General features: G+C 37.1%; 1 protein-coding gene across 3 annotated transcripts; it reads left to right on the plus strand.

Annotated features, from left to right (window-relative positions):
* Positions 1-765: 765 nt before the first annotated feature.
* sema4gb (sema domain, immunoglobulin domain (Ig), transmembrane domain (TM) and short cytoplasmic domain, (semaphorin) 4Gb) lies at positions 766-22,072 on the plus strand. 3 transcript variants are annotated; one of them, XM_056770590.1, is made up of 15 exons: positions 766-861; positions 3,565-3,862; positions 9,350-9,498; positions 9,590-9,652; positions 10,394-10,492; positions 10,615-10,705; positions 10,801-10,914; positions 11,251-11,405; positions 14,501-14,676; positions 16,100-16,238; positions 16,425-16,647; positions 16,787-16,902; positions 17,004-17,158; positions 17,597-17,658; positions 17,959-22,072. In XM_056770590.1, exons 2-15 carry the CDS (start codon positions 3,736-3,738, stop codon positions 18,933-18,935), a joined length of 2,646 nt encoding a protein of 881 aa, XP_056626568.1. In that variant the 5' UTR covers positions 766-861; positions 3,565-3,735; the 3' UTR covers positions 18,936-22,072. The 3 variants fall into 3 exon arrangements, with proteins under 3 accessions (XP_056626568.1, XP_056626569.1, XP_056626570.1); XM_056770591.1 differs by lacking the exons at positions 766-861; positions 3,565-3,862 and adding an exon at positions 4,761-5,349; XM_056770592.1 differs by lacking the exons at positions 766-861; positions 3,565-3,862 and adding an exon at positions 7,848-8,269.
* The last annotated feature ends 153 nt before the right edge of the window (positions 22,073-22,225 follow it).

Genomic DNA, 22,225 nt, shown 5'->3' on the forward strand with positions numbered 1-22,225 from the left:
ATGAGGTAGAGTAAACGATGACAGAATTTAAATTTTTGGATAAAATGTCACTTTAATCAGTATTTTCTATTTCCAATTTTTCTGAATTAACCATTCATAGGTGTTAAAAGAATCATTTATGTTTTATTAAGTCAACATTTCACTGAAAACTTTGGTTTTATTTGCATTAATTTCCAGAATTATTTGCAAATTTGAATCAGTAACAGTTTTGTAACCTGTAGGCCTTACACTCTTATAATTTATAGTAAAAATACTTATAAATAGTTAAAAATTGATTTTTTTAAAGACAAATTATTGTAAAACATGATGTCAAAGGACCCATTGTCATGTACGCATTTGGACTTTGGATTCATAGTGACCGAAATGAAAACTGTGACGTTATTGCATTTTAAATACTGACCTCTAGGTGGCAACCAACACAAATAAACAATTGAATCACTGCAACATCATTCGCAAATTTCACGTTCACCCTCCGCCCCTCCATGAATACAAAGTAGGTGCGAATCTTTCAAATAAGACTGTGTTCCGCAGATGGTTATAAACGTGCACATTAAGCACGCTTACACAAGTATGAACAACATCACGAATTAATATTTCTTACTGCGTTAAAATGATAAAATACTAACCCAAAGACGTTTGTTTCTGTTTGTTCTGTCAATGCGACACTAAGTGGAGGGGGCGTGTCTTCTCATCAATATGACTAAAGAGGGCGTGGCCTGGCTTCACCTGCGCTTTTCTCTGGAATCGCATGTGGTTGCAGCGCAGTACACACAGTGCGTTCAGTGGAGCAGAAGCATCACAAGCAGCACATCGGTGACTTCCATGAAAACAGACTGGCTGACTTATTGCTCAAACAGTGAGGTAATGTAACTGAAAAGTCTGATAGTTTGCCTGCTTTTTTGTTAATATGATTCACCATCATTATTATTGATCTACGAGCATCATATGTTTTAATGTAATCTGGGATCTCAGCACGCAGGTGAAGGTGACTGGGATTTGGCGACATAAGTGTCCTTTAAAAATACCGCAGTGGTGTGCCATCCGATGTTACTGGACAATGTAATGGTACATCATATAGGGTGTTAAAGTCTGTATAGATGTAAGTTTGATCGTAGAAGTGCTGGCAGACTTTCATTTCGACGGTATTGTTGATGTTGTATTTATCTATATGTGCAGTATATGTGTTTTAATTGACTTGGCAATTCGTTATTGTTTTTAGTTATTACAGAAGTGTCAGTTGATGGACGTTGGTACAAAACCTCCTCTAAGCACCGGTGCCCTGCATTTTTTTCTGTCATCCAAGCTGTATACATTGTCAGTGAAAGGACAGTACCATTGTAATTTGATTGAATTATCTCCGGTAAAGCAGATAATGTGCCTGTTTCCAGCATCAAAGAAACCGTGTCTTTAGTGTCTTTTAATCTAACCAGTCTTTAATCTGGTGGATGATGCATAATTTGGTCAATGATCAAGGTTTTGTTTGTTAGTTTTGTTCGGCTTAATGTATGTAAATAAGTCACCCTTACAAGAAACATATGAGTTAAAAAAAGTACCATAACCAATTAGCTTGAAATATGACCAATCTTTATGCACCTAGAACGTGCCTTATATAGTAACACATAAAATGCACTATAGACCATATAATTAATTGTAATGCTAAAGAAAAACAAATAACAGTCTTTTGTGCTTTTTCAATGGTGGGCAATGTAACAGAGCAACATTATCCATTGTATATTCACAATATGTCTTGTATGGAGGAAACATTGCATTTCCCATCTTCATAAAATTCTGCAAGCAGAAGAGTAATGGTTACGCATTTTAATGATTCCGTGATGACATGCATGCATAGCTAGATTTTGTTATAAATAACAAAGAAGTTATACATAAAACCGAATCAAATGATTTTTGGGTGGTAATAATGGGTGTTTGTGCGAGATCATACTTGATCTCTTCATTACTCACAACTCTTTCAGTGAAGCTAAACTAGATTAAGTGCAGATGGAGAATTAACGCGGCAGGCCATGAAATCTACATTTGGGTGATCAGAGGTATTTCTTTGCCATCTGTGAAAATGGCAGGCTGAAAGTATAGAATTTATTCTGTTTTGCCTGACAGATGGCTATATCAAAACTTTGTTCTTCTTTACATTCCAATGAACATGAATGAGCTCAGAATGGTTCAGAAGATGAGGCGAGGAGCCATAAATATGACACTGCTGTTTAAATTTAGATGCTTGAGCATGATAAACATCATCTAAAGCACATTTTTGTGCTGCTTCTATACAGTATACTGTTAAATGTTTGTCGATACCATTTAATTTGTAAATTCAGTAAGTGACAATAAATCTTAATGGCACACCAAACTATTCTAGAGAATTCTGTGCCTTCAACTTTGTTGCCTTTTCTGCTCCAATATGACAATTCATTGTGTGCATTAAGCGAGGCCCATAAAAAAAATGTTGTGTTGTTGAAGAACGGCCTGCCAAAATCCCAGATCTGAAGCCCTATTAAACATTTTTAAATGTACTTTCTTTGCTTCTAGAACAACTTTTCCTTTCCTTATGAACCAAAACCCCAAAAATTACAAAATTTAACCAATGGCTTACTTGAAGATGTATAAAAAGTAGCACACTTGACCTTAAATGTCCTTAAATTCTGAATCTTATGTTTCTGTTTTTAATGCAACAACCAGGCATATTTACTTTTCCAGCACGTGTATGCGATACTGTCAAGGTGACATGTTGTTTGTTCGTGCCACCCTAAGAAAGGCACTCATTGTGATAGGCGAGTGTTAACACTGATATGTTTACAGTAGATGTGAGAATAATAAGAAATGCACTTACTGAACAGCTACAGTAATAATATGCAAATACAGGAACTAAAACAATATTCTGCCCTGCACTTTAGATCAGTTTAAAGAAAGAGTTCACCTTCAAAATGAAAATTCTATCGTCATTTACTCACCCTGTTTCTTTCTTCTGCAGAACACAAAATAAGATATTTCGAAAAATGTTGGTCCCCATTGACTTCTATCGAATGGATACGGAACCAATGCAAGTCAATGGGCACCAACGGTTTTCTGTTACCAACTTTTTTCAAAATATCTTCTTTTGTGTTGTGCAGAAAAAAGAAAGTCATACCGGTTTGAAAGGACAAGAGGGCGTGTAAATAATGACAGTATTTTCATTTTCAATGTGAACTGGTCCTTAAGTATAGCTTTGTACAGTTTCTCAGAGAGAAACTAGATTGTTATATAACTTATTAGGCTTTCAGAATTTTTTTTATCTTGCATATTTGATGCGTATTTAAAGGTATTCCTCCCTATTTACATTGTGCATGTGGGATTTTCATTCAAAGTGAATTGTATTGCATTCAGACAGACATACAATAGTAGGATATTTCAAATCTTTAAAACGTATGTTGTTTTATGACAACATTTGAGACATAAAAGATGCACTACACTAAAAAAAGATGAGTTCATTTGCATATGATGTGTGTTCAACCCATCTGCTCTTGATATGTATCTTCGGAAAAAACATTGACTCATGTTTCTTTGCCGATACAGTGGGAAACCTTTGACAGAAAAGGATGAGTTAGCAGCCCGTGAATGCACTGTTGGAATGGAAGCCTGTTTAAGCGAATCTGCATCAATTACACAACAACAACATCTTAAGTAGAGGGAACCGTACTGCCTAGATCTGAGCAGAACCTCAGGGTTCTTCAACTCCTGACGATTATGTGTTGCACCAGACATCCTATCTGCATGGTGGTGCTTGGGAGCCTAGTATCTGTCATTTGGGGCTGGCCGTTCGGAACTCACCTCGATATGGATGTCACCCCCAGAACAACAGTGCACGTCAATGGTAAGATTCTTCTTCTATATTCTGCTGTAGCAAAATTTTATTTTCTTATTAAACAAGTCTATTGTTGAAGTTTTTATATAGCTGGAAAGGTTCTATCTAGAATTTTCTTTAGTGCGTAATTGTGGCAGTGTGTGTTAGTGTTTTGCATTTACGTAGAGATCGAAAATAACTCCCAGTAATGTCTCCTAAAATTCTCCTAGACAGCAGTGAGATTAAACCGAGAACAAACACAGACTTTTGGCTTAAGTGTCCTGCTTCTGACATTTCTCATCAAATTTGTGCGAGATTGAATGATATGAGCTGTTCTCCTTATTCAATTTTATTAAATTTTTTATCTGTACCGTTTGTCAACAATAGGCCAGTTTTTGTCGTTTTTACCTCTTTAAAGCAATTTTTCATTTGGTGTGCTATGAAACCTTCATATATTTTTAGGTGCTTAAGCTGTAGTGTTTGACCCTCGGTTTGACTGATTCTCGAATAAACACTTAAATTGCTCAGTTTTTTCATCTGTGCAGATCATTTATGCTCAAAAAATCTCATCTTGTGAAATCCTTATTTTTCTTCATGCCCTAATTGACTCAAGTCCTTGACCTATATTTGGACTCTCTTGGGAAGAGAGAGAGATGCGAACAGACATGCATGCATGGGCATGTTCTGGTAAATCTCTTTAAACAAAGGCTTGTGTTTTGTATTAAGGAAATAAACTTAAACATTATATTAAAAATGAGCAGTGGGTATTTTTATGGAGGGTGTTATAAACTTTGTACAATGGTGACTTAAAGGAGTAGTTCACCTTCAAAATGATAATTCTGTCATTACTTACACACTCTCTTGCCATTTAAACCTGTGTGGCTTTCTCTCTTGTGCCAACACAAAAGAAGATATTCTGAAAAATGTTGGCAACAGAAACCCCTTGGTCCCCATTGACTTGCATGGTTTTCTTCAATTCGATTTTATATTATTGATATAGCGCTTTTCAAAATGTGCATTGTTCCAAAGAAGCATTATAGGAGAAAATAAGAAAAACAGAAAAGCACAGAAAAGGTATAAACAAAGCTCATGGTGTTAATAGAACAAGCAAGATCATTCTAATAAATAATAAATAATATCTAATAAAAGCAGTATCCTGGTGAGGAAGACAACAAAGCCCTGTGGCAAGAAACCCAAACTCCAATGATAATTAAATGGAGAAAAAACCTTGGGAGAAACCAGTCTCAGTCGGGGGGGGGGGGCAAGGTCCCCTCTGACGTGTCAAAGCTGACTTTGATGAGTAAATGTTTATGAAATAAGAGAGAGCTTAGTAGTTGTGATTCTCATTTATTGCCACTGTAAAGGTCTAATTTTGTCTTATTTTGTGATCGATATCATTTTGTGTCCATACAATAAAAGTCAATGGAGGTCAATGGAGACCAACAGACCAACATTTTTCAAAATATCTTCTTTTGTGTTTTGTAGAAGACAATCACACAGGTTAAAATAACAACATGGTGAGTAAATCATGATAGAAATTTCCTTTTAAAGGTGAAATGTTCCTTTAAGTGTGTAACGTGTTTTTGTATCCTGAGGTCATTGGTTCACGGTTGTCTGGTTTTTGTAGTGCTTAGCAGACCTGAAGTAATGCTGAAAAGAAATATGTCCACATGTGTAATTCGTCTAGGGCGGCAAGACAAGAGGAAAAAGTGCATTGGTGTTTTTTTTTAAAGAAACTGTGACATTGACAGAGCTGAAACTTTCCTATGCATTTGACTAGTGAATGTCTAATGGTGATAAAGCCATTGAGAGAGAAATTTCTATAAGGTTATGAAAGATTAAATATCAAGATGTCATATATTTGTAGCTGTTGTTGGCTTAGAAATGTGCCTTCATGTAATCCTATTTAAGGTTATGGTAATATTTCACTGCTCCTGAAGTAATGGGATTACTGTTGCTTTGCATATTTCCTGCCCACAGTGTTACTGTACAAGATTCTGGGGTTGTGTGAATATGAAGCAGTCACAAAATCAGTTGGACATTAACAATACATCATACAGCTGTGGAACAAATTAAGAGATCATTACAATTTCTCATGTGATCAGCATCACTAGATGTATTGTGGTCTTTCCACTCCAGTGTCTGTTGAAATTCAACAAAATCAAAGTTCAGGAGTGACATAAAGTGATCCAACAGCAATGCGAAAGACTTGACAGCATGACAGCATGATGATGACACATGACGACTGTAATCGCAGGTTATCACATAAAAAGCGAACGTTTCCTAAAAACATGTACAAATATTACTGTTGTATTGCGTAAAAGTGACAGTTTACAGTATCTCAGGTCTGAAATACTACAGTGCATCTATTCAGTGTTTGTTACCCGTTTCTCCACTTTTTATTTTCTGCAAATAAATACACATTAAAACAACACTTTATTTGTCATTTGAGATAATTATTGTAAGTAATACACAGAACGATCAAAAATGATAATGATGTTGAACATCTGATAACCAGCAGCACAGCATGTGAAGTTTGTGTTGTGCAATGGACACAGCAGCAAAAATATCCAGATCTTTATTTGCCGTTCAGCCAGCAAGGTAGTATTTATTGAAACCGCTCAAGATCACTGGATAGACATTTGAAATTGATGTCTGACATTTTCACATTTGCTGTTGTTTTAGACACTCTTTAAGAGTGATAGCTCTCCTCTGGGATTCCAAGTGTAGGCTTCATAATCCTACACCGAAGAATGCACTCCTCTGGTGGCTGGGGTTTTATCTGCGTGGGGGTTGTTGTTGTCTTGGTGACAGGAATCGAACTGTGTCATCTACTTTTGTCTTTTAAATCAGAAATAACATCAATAATACTTGTACAATGTATTTGTAGTCGCATGCATTTTGTTATACTACAAACTATTTTAATGTCACAATGGTCCAGTGTGTCTGAGATGGAGTATGTTGATATTATAGGTTTTTTGTTAAATATTTGCATGCTTAAAATATTCCCACACATGCCTACTGGACGGACTAAGTCCAAATGGCACATTTCCTTGCTGAGATGCACATTTATTTGACAGATGCTGAAATTCAAAGTAACTTCGTACATTCAAGCTACAGTTTAGATTTTGTAATATATTGCAATCGGTGTGAATCAAACTTTTGATTTTATTGTCGCTTGCACCATGATCTATTATCTGAGCTTGAGGAACACTTTTATGTATTTTGTGAGAGTTGCTAATATAAATAGTTTGATACACAAATTAAACGTCTTTTGTCACTTATTCACCCTTGTGTCTTTCAAAACATGTATATGACCATTTCTATTGTGGAACATTATTTTTTTAAATGTCTCCATTGGGTCCATACAATGGAAGTCAATGAAGTCAATGGGGTCCAATGTTGTTACCAACATTCTTTAAAATATCTTCTTTTGTGTTCTGCAGAACAAAGTCAAACAGGTTTGACATTTTTATTGCGAACTATCCCTTTAATAGTATCTGTTGGATATCGGATACATTATAAATGCAGTGTTACTGGGGTAAAAATGGGTTTGTGACCGTGGTTGTGTAATGTTGATCACGTCTGCAGATGACTGCTCTCACCCAGTGTCAGTATTTATTTAGTCAGCGTTTGCCCCCTAGGAAATACAACTCTGATTGGACGCTCGAGTTTGGACCAGGGTTGGAGTGAGTCAACAGTCAAGTCATGCTCACACACACTAGACACTAGATACAGCATCACTTTGTGGTTCGAGCCAGAAATTACATTTTACATACACCCCATGGGGTGTCCTTGATAAACTCACAGAGCCACCCACACACACACAAATTAGAAGAATATAATCTTATTTAAAATGTTAATACAGACAATTTGCATAATACTGAGCTGTTCTGAAGGTCACAGGTAGTTGTGTGGTTTAAACTTGGTTCCAGAGAATATCAAATAAACAGCTCACACGCTCACGTAACATGCCAGGAGACCTTGGGCTCTGTGTTGACGTGGACCATTGATCTGTTAGTTCGGTGTGCAGAACAGGGTCTGTTTTTATAGACCTAATCCAGAGGCTTGTTTCGAACCCAAACACTCCATCAATGACTTCCTATATCATAGATGATCAGATGACCTTTAAACAGCTAAATTCGGGAGATTTATATAGTTGCATTTATAGTGAATTTCTGTTTTTGCATATCATTTTTGTTGTTTGTGTTAAGCGCAACAGTGATGCGGCTGTGTCTTTGTGCGTGTGTTTGTGTGGATACATGGACCAAGGACACATTGTGTGTGTGCCTTGGGCTGAATGGCTTTTGTGTCCTCACTCAGCTTACCGTCATCTCTACACTCATCACTGTGTGTTGGAGTAACTTATCTTCTTCAATCTACACAACGAGACACAAGGATTTGCTACAAACACTGGATGGCGTCACTTCGCCCGAGGTCTCAATTTGGTGTTTGCATAACTTTATCTTTCCTTCCTGTTATGAGTAATATTTACATCGTCCCTTGGCTCTCTCATGCACACTGCAACCCTGAGGTTTGTTCCGAACTCTTTTGATTGACAGTTTAACGTCACATCGCCATATGTGACTGTTGGGTTTGGATATCGGAGATGCCACTTTTGATTTTGTTCCAGTGCATTTGGTTTTAAAAGTCATGTAATTTGAGTTAATATACTAGATTTGGTGAAGGATGCTGACACAGTGCTTTACCACAGTGTTAGGGGGAGGGGTGTTGAGGGGTACCATGGTTGATGATGGTTGATGTGTGGCCTAATACTGCCATGTCTCATCAGTACAGTACACCCATCTCTCCACATGAAGCAGAAAATCGTAGCATTTATGCAGTGAAATGTAGGGGATAACATAAACCTTCACTACTCGGAATATGTCATTCATTTTGAAGAAGCAGACCACCCAAATAATTTATCATATGGCATAAATATTTTAGATATGGAGTGACACCTTTCAAACATTTTGTGTTGTTGTGCTTTAGATCACGTTTAGGGGATATACCACCAAAAAGTCAAATTTGTATTATTTACTCACCCTCATGTCAAACTTTTATGACTTTCTTTCTTCTGCAGAATACAAAATATATTCTGAAGAACGTTGGTAACCAAACAACATGGCCCCCATTGACTTCCATTGTAAGGACACCACCAAAACATTTCTCGAAATATCTGTAAAAAATAGAGAATAGAAGAAAGCGTCATAATCAGGTCTTGAATGAGAGGGTGAATAAACGATAACAGACTTAATTTTTTAACCCATATCATTCCATTTCGTCTCATGCACATTATTTCATTCATCTGAAAAGCGGTCATTTTTTTGTAACGCATTCACGCACCGAATTTCATGAAGTGTTTAGTTTGTGCAGGTTTTGATGATTCAGCTGTCCGTTTATTTATCACAGTAAACAGATTTATGAGACAAAAGAGAGCCGCATGTATGAGCTTGTCTCTGTCGTTGACACGATGTGTCCCTGTTTTTCTAACTGGGTCTCTCTCACTTCCTGTAGGGCTGCTGGGATGTAATCGTTTTCACGGGGCTGTGGTGAACTACAGTTCTATGCTGCTGGAGGATGGCTTGGGATTTCTGTATGTTGGGGCCACAGAAGCCATTTATAAAATGGACGCCACTAATATTTCACGCAATAGCACACTTTCTGTGAGTTATGGTTTCCAAACTTGCCTACAATAAGTTTTAATTTGTCACATTGGTGATAATACCTGTATTGTTTGTCCATTTCCTGCAACAGTTGGAATGGGCGGCGTCTGCTGAACAGAAGAGACAGTGTCTGAGCAAAGGGAGGAACAATCAGGTATCGCTATTCTTTATGTGTACAATATCCTGTCCTAAATTCCATTGTTATTGTAGATCTACAGGTGGGTGTGGGAACCGATGTAACAGTTTTTGTAGGTCTTTATGAATAAAGTATCTGTCAAACTAATCCTGTGTGAATTCATAGTCAGTGTCTGTATGGTGTGCACATTTATGCTAAGTTTATTTTTGTTTTATTTATATATTTCTTTATAAATTCCATACAGTATGTCTGTGGAAGTTTGTGTAAGCACAATTGTATATGCACAATGCTCATATGGGAGTTTCTAGAAAAATAACGCTTATACATAAGGCTTCTGGTACTTCTGGAGCGCAGATATGTTTAGCAGCTAACCATCAGCATGGAATACATCTGAAGCACCATATTTACAAATATTAATACACAAATGCATCATAAATGTACTTCAGAAATGTGTCAATTTATGCTTAAAAGTATTTTACAAGTATCACAGGAGAGAGAGTTTAAAGTAGGCATCACCATAGATCCACAAGCCCAAACACACTCAAAATACTTTTATACGGTACAAAAGCATCATGAAAGTAGAAGAGAACATTGTATATAGTTGTATTTCGGTTTAGTGGCTATAGAAAAATACAATAAAAAGTTGTGCAATACAAAGACGTCCACCTCTGCCTATAGTGCTCGGAACTCCATTAAAAAATAGATGTTTCTATTTTAGTTTTATTTATAAAGAATGTTTTCTTGTTGTTTGCACTACAGACCGAATGTTACAATCATGTGCGTTTCCTGGACCGATACAATGACACTCACCTGTACACATGTGGAACTCACGCCTTCAGACCTCGCTGCGCATATATAGTAAGACATTAAACTCTCTCAGTGCCTGTCTATCAAAATACGAACAAATGTAACTGTGTATGAAGGACACAAATTATTGTAAGATGTTTAAGCATGTCGCTTTATCTTCCCCTCTTTGACAGGACGTGGCACAATTCGCATTTGTACGTTTTGAGGAGGGAAAAGAGAAATGTCCTTATGATCCTACAAAAGGCTACACTGGATTTATAATTGGTAAAAGGATGTTGATTCTTAATCTTGTTTTGTAATGTCACATCATATGTGTGTTCTTATAGGTGATCTATACTGAAATATAACTTCCTTCACAGACGGTGAGATGTATTCTGCCTCCCAGTATGAGTTTCGTAGCATCGCTGATATCAGACGCAACTTTCCTTTTCCCAACTTAAGAACAGATGATTCCCCATCAAGATTGCTGCTGGGTTTGTACAGTTTGTTTACAAAAGTTCAAATCAAATTGAGAGACAAAAATTGATTTTGACATTTCTGAGATTTGATTTTATATTTTTTCTTTTCTTTTTTGATATGTGTAGAACATGCTGTAAAGTTCGCTGCTTTGCATGTTGATGAAGGTAGCAAATTGCAGCTTTTCGTTTCAATGAAAAAAGAAATGAACAAAAGATCACTTAAGACTAACAGTGTTTGAATCAATAAACACTGTACTCTGAGATATCTCTCACGCACAATAATATCTGTACAGGACATAATTGGTTCATTGTGGTGCCGGCAGCAGCTAACGCTGATGTTCTCTCCCGCAGAGGCGGATTTTGTTGGCTCAGCGTTTTTGAGAGAGAGCGTCAACAGCTCTATCGGGGATGATGACAAACTCTATTTCTTCTTTACTGAGAGGAACGTGGAACCAACTGCTTACTCCAGCCAGACCAGAGTGGCCCGGGTGGCCCGTGTTTGTAAGGTGAGAAACGGTCAGGTGGTCATATGAGCCAATGTTATTGTGCCACATTCAGTAAAGAGTAAATTATATTGGGAAATTATTCTTATGACATGCATAGGACAACACTGTATGTGTGTACTGTCTTAAAGGGATCGATCATACAAAATTACAATTCTCTCATAATTTATTGACCCTCAAAACCTGCATTTGACTATTTCTTATGTGGAATAAAAAAAAGAAGATATTTTGAGAAACGTCTCAGTGGTTTTGTGACCGTTCAAGGGAAGTCAATGGGGTACAATGTTCTTTGGTTACCAGCTTTCTTTTATATCTTTTTTACATTCTGCATAAAAAAGTTAGGTATACAAATTTAAAATGGCATGAATGTGAGTAAATGCTGAAAGAATTTTGATTTATGAGTGAACTGTCCCTTTAAGGACTATCTTAAAGAAAAAGCTTATCTATTTGATAAAAAATGTCTTTATGATCAAACTTATTCAGTTCAACATTAAAACGACGATTTCACACATAAATACAATTTCAAACTTGCATTAATCTTGCATAAATTTGAAATGACATCAATGTGAGTAAATATTGAAAGAATTTTCATTTTTGAGTCAACTGTCCCTTTAAATACTATCATGAAGCAAAGACTTATCTGTTTGATAAAAAATGTCTTTATGATCAAACTTATTCAGTTCTACATTAAAACGACGATTTCACACATAAATACAATTTCAATTATCAAACTTGCATTAATCTTGCATAAATTTGAAATGACATCAATGTGAGTAAATATTGAAAGAATTTTCATTTTTAAGAGAACTGTCCCTTTAAATACTATCATGAAGCAAAGGCTTATCTGTTTGATAAAAAATGTCTTTACGATCAAACTTATTCAGCTCTACATTAAAACGACGATTTCACACATAAATACAATTTCAATCAATCAAACTTGCATAAATCTTCACAATCAGATCCCGTGACTGCTCTTATCTCAATACGTTCCTGGAGGTTCTGTGGTTTTCCACTGTTGCCGGGCAGATGAAACCTGACTGGCCAAACTCCTCAATCTTTCTCCCACACTTTGTCCCTTCTGCATTATTCTCATCTCATTTACCATCTTCATTGTGCTGGAATGGACAACTCCACATTTTCCCCCACTGTTATATTTTCATTACGCCTGCATTCACACTCACTGCAGAAATCTTCACGGCTCTGGGAAGCAGGTCAGGTCCCTTACTGGTTGACTTACTGAGTTAGGAGAGAGAGCATCTCCAGTTCAAAGTAGGCCACATCACACCACACATCAATACGGCCAAACGCACACATGCGCTCGTGCAGAAACAAACGCATATATTTTGCACAAAAGCCTGATAGAATAAAAAAGAAGAATGTATGGCTGCATTTCTGTTTTAGTGACTTTGGCAATGCCACTATAATCTGATACCGAGATCAGATTTCTCATGGAGAAGGTGTACAACAAGATCTCTAGCCTTTTCTCTTTCATGCGAGTCATTTAAGAGCTGGCCTGAATGAATTTAAACTGACACCACCTTTAGCCTGCAAGGCTTTAAATTACTACTACAGTATATGCTAATGAAATCCGAGCAGAAGTACATTTAGGACAATTTTTAAGCCCACGACTGTGTCAATTTAAGCAGAATGTTTAATTCAGGGGACATTAACCTGCCAGCACTTGGTGCATTTGGCATTGAAACGCTCTCAGGGGTAGATGTGAATTATGCAAAAGCCCTGGGGTGAGGCAGGCCGCAGTGATGAATCTGGTAGAAATACTCCAGATTGTGATTTTTTTCATTATTCCAACATTATCAGAAATCTGATAAAACTCCATAACCCTGTACTGTATAGTCACCATGTCAAATTTTCAGTACATCATTTTCTCATGATAATAAATTCACAACAACAATATCATTGCAATTTCTATTTGAATCTTGTTTCAATTTGAATATGTCACATTGTAAGTTTAATATTTTTTGGTCAATGAATCGCTGTTAAAATAATTGAGTGGCTATTGTAAAGTGATAGAAGAAACCATAATGAAAATTCTGTCATCATTTATTCACCTTCACGTCATTTCAAACTTAATACGTTTCTTGATTCTACTGAACACAAAAGAAGATATTTTAAAGAATGTTGGTAACCAAACAGCAGCGGTACTCATTCACTTCTATTGTATGAACACAAAACCAGCGCCATCGTTCGATTCGATTACTCCCATTCTTCAACGTATCTTTTATGTTTTCTGCAAGAAAAAGAAAGTCATACAGTTTAAAAATGACAGAATGGGGAGTAAAAAATGACAGAATTTTAATTTTAGTGGTGATCTATCTCGAATTGAACCAAGTCTTATGGGGGTCCGCCTCATAAGACTTCTTTTGGTGGGGGTTAGTCTCACAATATACAATTAACACAAAATACACAACATATTTGATTATAATAATTATAACTATATACTATTATATTAAAAACAGGCTTACATAGAAGAACAGGCTTCTTTCACTGTCCTGCTCTTAGCGGTCTTTAGACGTGGGGCGGGCGTTTCATATTTAAAGAGACATGACAACTGGCCCATAAACAAACTTAATATAAATTATTGTAAATAATTAATTTACAAAATTTACCACATCCATTGCATGAATTTAATCACATTTGTCATTATAATTTTTACCCAAATACAAATATCAGAGAGACTCCTCAAAGTCCATTTTTTACTTCTTAAAGGGGGTCCCTAAGGCCTTATGGGGGTTCCCGGATCCCCCCAGCCCCCCTTCAATTCGAGCACTGGATCTATCACTAAGGCAGAATGTTGAACTACAATATTGAAGTGTCAATCAAATACTAGTGCTGAATTATTTTCAATTTTGTGTGTAGTTTTAAAACAGATTTAATCAGTATATAAACTAGGATAATGTCAATTTTATAATCTGTCAATGTTTTTGCTTGCTTGCCCCATAAGAGAAAGAGCTTTCAAAGAACTGCAGACTATTTACAACATATTGTTTTGTTTCTACCACCCTGAAAAAACTGTGACTTTATATGTGTTTTGTTGTGTGCTATAACGGTTTAATCCAACTCTCATTTCCCATTCTCAGAGTGATATTGGAGGTCAAAGGACTCTACAGAGGAAATGGACGTCCTTTTTGAAGGCCAGGCTGGTGTGTTCCATTCCTGAATATGAGCTTCAGCTAAACGTCCTACGCAGCCTTCATGTCATCAAGGGGGCCGATGTACAGGACACCATCTTTTATGGCATTTTCGGACTTGAATGGTGAGAAAATGAACTTGATATTTGGTTAATGCATCTAGCTGATGCTTTTATTAAAATGTGATTGTCACTGAGTATTTAGACCTCAGCAAAGTTTGTGGTATGCAGGTAATACATTTTGTATCCTATCACATCAAGGTTGTGTTTGGCCAGGTATCAGAGAGTAGAGATGTTCCAACAGTCTCATTAAACGGGATGTGAGCAAAAGTGACATTAATCTTCTAGCATGTGACTGCGTGTTATCTTCATTTTCAGAAGAAGATTGGCTAAAGGATTTTACAGGGAGCATCTCTAATTATTCCCATGTGTTTATGTTCCTGACACACACGATATAACACTGGGCACTGGGCCAGTATTTGTGCTGGCAGAATCTAAAGAAGCGAGTGGGGGTGAATAAGAGAAGAGGTGTATGCAGAGTCATGCTGCATTAAGTTGTCCTTTAAATGTAAACAGACTAAGTTTGGGGCCGGGGGAACTATTACAAACTTCCTATCTTAAATCCTACTGTAAGTTAAGGTGTGACAAGTTTATTGGTCTAAATGGATTCAAAATTTAATTCACATTGGTCGCTAAATAAATAAAATTGGAATTAGTATTGGATGTTTCAGGAAAAACAGCCCCAGATTGCCCCGTCTAACCAAAAAGACTTAATGGCTCTATTCCATCAATCTGAAGGGAGTCATAACATCCGTGTTTCATTTTGAGACTAATCCTCCTGTATCCCACGGGTGAAAAGAATAGCATCATAAAACTGCTATGATGTGTTTTACACGCTCAGAGAATTGTTTGTAGACTTATAGACTTATTATGATACAAAGTCTGGGGCAATTGTTTAAAAAAATTATGTTGTTTTCAGTTCGTTTCATGATTTTTAACATTGTGGTTCTTTTGTGTCCTGTGATGACATTAAATCTGTAATTTCACACACATCACTGATATGTCGAGGATTTACACTTTAAATGTACAACTGTTGTAAATCATTGAAAAAATGTACAAAATTAAAGTGAATGCCAGCTTTAATAAAGATATGAACTTCACATTTTTGCTTTAACCCTTACCTTACACCTTGTACTTAAACTATTATTGCATTGTTTAATGTAAATATTTGAAGAGTTTGGTTCCAAAATGAGATAACTCATACCATGTTTTTGAATTGTGCATTACAATTAAAATCAATCAAACTGCAGTTGGTTTGTTTTGATTTTAGCAATAATAACTTGAAACATAAAGCTAACTTACACAATAAAACTCAATTAAAATATGATAACATTATAAAAAACATGATATTTTATTATTATTTTCAACCGAGTTATCTCATGTTGGACCCCAACTCTTCATTTGTTTGCGGTTGAAATGTTACTGTGATATTCCACATTGCAGAATCATTCCTGTAACTTCTCATTCTTTCTCTTATTTTCACTGTCAGGAGAAATGTTAAAATGTCTGCAGTGTGTCAGTATTCCCTCAGAGATGTCCAGACAGCTTTTGACGGACCTTACATGGAGCTACAGGACTCTAAATGGAGAGAATACACTGGGAAAGTTCCAGATCCAAGACCTGGTTCGGTGAGTCTCTCAGAATCCCTCTGCGTCAAAATCGGCCAATAATCTCTGCGACACGCATAATCTGTGTGTTCTTCGACAAAAGATATGATATATACTGTATATAGAAACCATATAATATTCTTTGCATCTATTATATTTGAACTCTTATTAATACAGCTATATAACCGCTCTTTTCTTTGTCTTCAGTGTATAACCGACCAGCATCGAGCTCTGCTCATAAATTCCTCAAGGGATCTTCCTGACAACGTATTGAATTTTGCTCGAAGATACCCTTTAATGGCCATTCAAATCCAGCCGGTTGGAGGACGACCCCTTCTGTTCCAGAGGAGTTTGGATTACACCAAAATGACCGCACATCAGGTGACTGGTTTGGATGGACGCGTCTATGACATGCTCTTCATTGGAACAGGTATTGCTTTATTAAGCATTGATTCATTAATGTTTTTTATATTTGCGTTTCTTTGTATGTAATGAAAGAAAGAAAAAAATCACTCTAAATAATACCGTTTATTTTAATGTCATGTATAAAAATGTGTGTTTATCTCTAGATGATGGCTGGTTACACAGGGCTGTAAATATCAGAGGCCGTATGCACATTATTGAGGAGATGCAGCTGTTCGGGGAGAAACAACCAATCAACAACCTGGTTATATCACAAAAACAGGTGGCCAATAATGCACCATTAAAACAGTATTAATCTAAATTTTTTAACATGCAGTAAAATCGCACATGGACATCATAAATATGTCCGCTTGTGTTCATTAGGAAAGCATCTACGTAAGCGGCAATTCTGGAGTGGTGCAGGTACCGCTGTCATCCTGCGAGCGGTACACTTCCTGTTATGACTGCTTGTTTGCACGAGACCCACTCTGTGCTTGGGATGGAAAACTATGTGTTGAGATATCATCCTACCCTAACAGGTAAACGCAGACATTTGTTTTATAAAAGACATTTTGATTTGGGTGAACATAGTTGTGTTATCAGGGTCTAGATTAAAACTTTGTCACAATTCAACCTGTCGCCATTGTTAAAAGGTGGATAAAGTAAGAAAGATATGGCTATTTTAATGACCCCACTTGAGTTGTCACATGTCATTTATCTGCTGTATTATTTAGTATATGGTTTTTACTATAAATCATTTTACACACTAAGGGGGAAACCTTAACAACTTAAGGCCAACCATGTAATGTTGCAGTTTGTTATAAATGACCTCACATCGGTTTTATTTGCTCACCAGATTCATTGTTCTCCCATTTGGTACATAGTAAAACTTAATTTTGTTTCTCATTTACAGAACATTGTGTTCTGCATTCTTGGTTTAACTCTTTAATATTAACTGTGATATTTGCATTTTGTAGGTCCAGCCTTATCCAGGACGTACAGATGGGAAGCAGAGGCTGTACAAATATGACAAGCGATGGTATGTTTCCATGTGAATATGTGAAAAGTAAAAAGTCTGGCATTTATTCATTCATTCAACCTCATGTCATTCAGACCTGTATATGACACTTTCTTCTGTGGAATACAAAAGAAGATATTCTGAGACAATGATGTTTGGATTCCAACATTTCTCAAAATACCTTCTTTTGGGTTCTGTAGAAGATAGCAAGTCATACAGGTTTGGAATGACACGAGGGTGAATAAATGAATATATCATTTTGATTGTAGACTTAAGAGTCCCTTTGAGAGCCAATCGCTGATGTGTTTCTTATCTCACCAGGTTTCGTCTCACACCGCACACGTGTGGTTATGGCAGGAGATGATGTTCTCTTGCAGTGTGAGATTCATTCCAACCTGGCCTCTCCTCATTGGACACTGAACGGTCAGCAGCTACAAGGATATGCTGTGAATTTTGGCTTCCGCACTGGTAACGACGGCCTCCTCATCATCGGTGCCCAGATTCAGCATAGCGGACACTACCGCTGCTACGCAGTAGAAAACAAAGTCTGGGTTCCTGTTCGCAGCTACGTGGTGAGAGTCCAACCCGTGTCACCCCCTTTATCACATTCATCTCCCAACCCAACGGCTCTTCCCGAAAGTTTCTTCACCACTGCAACTGCACCGACTCCGAGTCCTTCCGGCGGTCCCGTTGAGCAGCTCCTATCCCCCCCACCTGCCCCACTCCCCTCCGGACCAGAATTTCAGACCTTCAGGCACATGGAAGCTATGTACATCTCTCTGGTGGCTGTTCTCGGTGGGCTTTGTCTAGTTCTGACAGTGGTCCTGCTATATGTCAGCTTCTGCGCCAGGAGCGTTCCAAATGTCAGAAAGTACTCCCGCCAGGAGTTTTCTGTTACCATGGCAACCGAAAGAAAAAGGAGCTCGCACTTCGAGCTCAAGACAATTTCTAGTCATTGCAATGGGAGAATAGAGGGGCGGAGTAGAGCCGCGTCACAAGATGGGGAGTTTCTACAGATCATTTCGGCAGACGTCCAGTCTTCGCCGTGTAAAGATCCTCCGCCCGCGCCACCTCTCCCGATGCCTCCACCCCTGCCGTCCACAGAGTATGCCAACGGACTGTCGGCCACGCTGCCCAGCATGCTGAGAAAAATAAACGGGAACAGCTACATGCTCCTGACTCAGACTGACTCGGGGATGACGTCACCGCTGTACCACTCATTCACAGAGGAGCTCAACAAGATCCTCGAAAAAAGGAAGCATACACAGGACATCCAACCAGATGAGAGCTCAGTGTAGACCCATCTCACGACATAACTGTATCGCCCCCTTGTGGTGGGAAGTTTAACTTCGTTTAAAGAATCACCATTCCTACACAGTGAGGTTTGTGTTTTGGGAGGTTCTTCGTTGTATCCCTGCGAGCATCTAAAGCTTACTGAGAACAGTCAGATTTGGAATCGTCTCCTGTTTATAATATTATTCATCAAAGACAAATGCATTTCTGGCCTACAGACTGACACAGAGCGAGGTACAGACTAGACTTCATTCGTAGCTATTGACTGGGGACTATTAAAAATGCAAGCTGTGCAAAGTTTGAAGACACGGCAGAATAATTTAATGGTTGGTGTCTTTCGTTTTAAAGATATTTTGAAGAGTCAACGACTGCCCAAAGATTGTGTAGACAATGCAGAGCTTATTTGTATAAAATCAAGGTTGTATTGCTCAATTCAAGATACGTTTACAGAGATTATTTTGCATAATTGCACCTAATGTAAATAACAATCATTTTGATATCAAAGTTCATGGAAAGAATAACGTGGTTCTCAACTGGTGGGCCATGAATGACACGCACCTCAGTTTTATAACTGCATTCAAGTAATCCTATACTCTCTCTTTTTCCACTGTGTATCTGTTTATATAAACACTCACCTAAAGGATTATTAGGAACAAGATACTAATACTGTGTTTGACACCCTTTCGACTTCAGAACTGCCTTAATTCTACGTGGCGTTGATTCAACAAGGAGCTGAAAGCATTCTTTAGAAATGTTGGCCCATATTGATAGGATAGCATCTTGCAGTTGATGGAGATTTGTGGGATGCACGAAGCTCCCGTTCAAACACATCCCAAAGATGCTCTATTGGGTTGAGATCTGGTGACTGTGGGGGCCATTTTAGTACAGTGAACTCTTTGTCATGTTCAAGAAACCAATTTGAAATGACTCGAGCTTTGTGACATGGTGCATTATCCTGCTGGAAGTAGCCATCAGAGGATGGGAACATGGTGGTCATAAAGGTATGGACATGGTGAATGCTCAGGTAGGCCGTGGCATTTAAACGATGCCCAATTGGCACAAAGGGGCCTAAAGTGTGCCAAGAAAACATTCCCCACACCATTACCCCACCACCATAATTGCATTAATAAGAAATTGAACAGGTGTTCTTAATAATCCTTTAGGTGAGTGTATATATATATATATATATATATATATATATACACAAATCAAAATTTTAGGATCACTTGTATGCTAAATGTATTTTTGTAGACTGAAATATAATTATACAAACATAATGCGGTGGTTTCCCAGACAGGGATTATTTTAAACCAGGACTAGGTCCAAGTTAAATTAGGACAATGAAGTTGTTTTTTACAAATATGTTTTACAAAAAATATTATGTACATTTTGAGAAACCACTATGGCACCGATGCTGGACCGCTGAAAAAATGTATTTAAGTCTAGTAATAGTATAATCCCTGTTCGGAAAACTGCCCCTAATAATTTATTTCATTTGAAAACTAACATTTTATTGATAAAAAAGTTTGGGAATTGCATAATTTGGACTAAATAAACCAATAGGAGCCCAGCATAGATGGGAGATTTCTATTTTTCACATACTGTATTTGGCAGATGCCAAAATGGATATAAAATACTTACAAATTATTATAAATTTTCTATTAAGAACATTAACCTATAAAAACCATTTAACTGTTAAAATAACCAATTTTCACGTTTTCTTCAATAAATGATGTTGGGTCACCATTTCATGTGCAATATTTGATCTTGTTCTTACGGCAAAACTGGTTGAGAACCACTGAAATGCCACAAGTATGTAAAACACTGTTTAACTCATACATGCATTAAGATTTATTAAGATTCAGCACAAGTTTCATTGACATCTACAAACAGATGGTCATTTTGTGCTGCATAAATATGTGCCCTTTTCAAGATGCCTCGTGTTTCTTTCCAGCGATGTGTCAACTGGATATCGGAGTTGAAGAATTACTTGTGCTTCTTCTTTCTAATAATGTCTTAATGCAGCTTGACTTTGAATACATAGATTTTTTAATTAAAAAGATGCCAACAAAGAAAAGTGCCATCTAAAATGCAAGAATCATTCCATTACTTGCATAAGAGGGAGTTTTGATGCAATCACAACATTTCAATCACAACAGCTTTAGTTCTTTTCCTGCAATAAAATGCATGACAATTTGCCTGACTTTAAAACAGCACTCATATATGTATTTTTATGTATATGGTTGCATGTTTGAATTCTGTAGTGTGTGTTGTGATTGGCACTGGTTAAACAGTGTTAAGCAAGGATGATGCCCAAATGTTGAGTCAGCACATGTCTCTCCCCGGTGGGTTTTCGAGCTCATGCTGGTCTATTTATCAGCACTGACAGGAAAAGCAGTGCCTGGCGAGATCGAGAGGGCTGCGATGGCTTAACACAGCTGAGTTTAGAAAGAGACACATAATCTGCTGTGGTTGGCCAGTGAGCGTTGACGCTAACACAGCTGCTGTCATACTGACTCATTACAGTCCACTCAGTTTAATACTTTTCTGTTATTTTTCATTTCTGTAGTTTAGGAATTCATTTTTCCACACATTTGTGATTGTATCGATCTCCGTTTATCGTTCTATATACCTAGTCGGTGCCTGTCAAAAAAGCATTGGGGTTAAATTATAAAACTTCATTGAAATCAACAGGAAATGCTGTTAGCAACATGAAATTCAACAAGAAATATATAGATTATTATGGAGATAGAAGAATTATGAAGATAAACATTTTGTTCTTTGGAGCAACATGCACTGATGAGTCATTTGTAAAACAACCAGGAACATGTTTTAGGAAAGTTAGTAGGATACGTTTAAATTTCTTATTGACTAAGTGTAGTATGTCTACTAGTTCTGTTCATAAACTGTGACTCATAAATGTTTAGATATTAGTATGGCTTTTATTGTTTGTGAATATACACTGCCTTCCCTGTAATCTCACAGAACCTTTTGCACTTTTTTGCCATTTTCCCCCAAAGTTTTTGCTATGCTATGTAACTCACAGGGTATAACCTATTGTACCTATTGTTGATATTTTCAAGTGTACATTTACTGAACAATATTTGAAGTTTACAACCTATTAAAGTATTTATTGTTGTTACTGCTTCTTTATCTTTTGAACACAAAGTTCCTGACCTAAACCTAATTTTCTATCACAATTGCAGATTTTAGATTCCCATCTAAATCAGGCGTGTTCATATATCCCCTATGTACCCGTTACTTAGCAACAAAGATCTTTATTTAGAACTTTCTT

This window comes from Triplophysa dalaica, chromosome 17 (genome assembly GCF_015846415.1).
Source record: "Triplophysa dalaica isolate WHDGS20190420 chromosome 17, ASM1584641v1, whole genome shotgun sequence".
Lineage (NCBI taxonomy): Eukaryota > Metazoa > Chordata > Actinopteri > Cypriniformes > Nemacheilidae > Triplophysa > Triplophysa dalaica.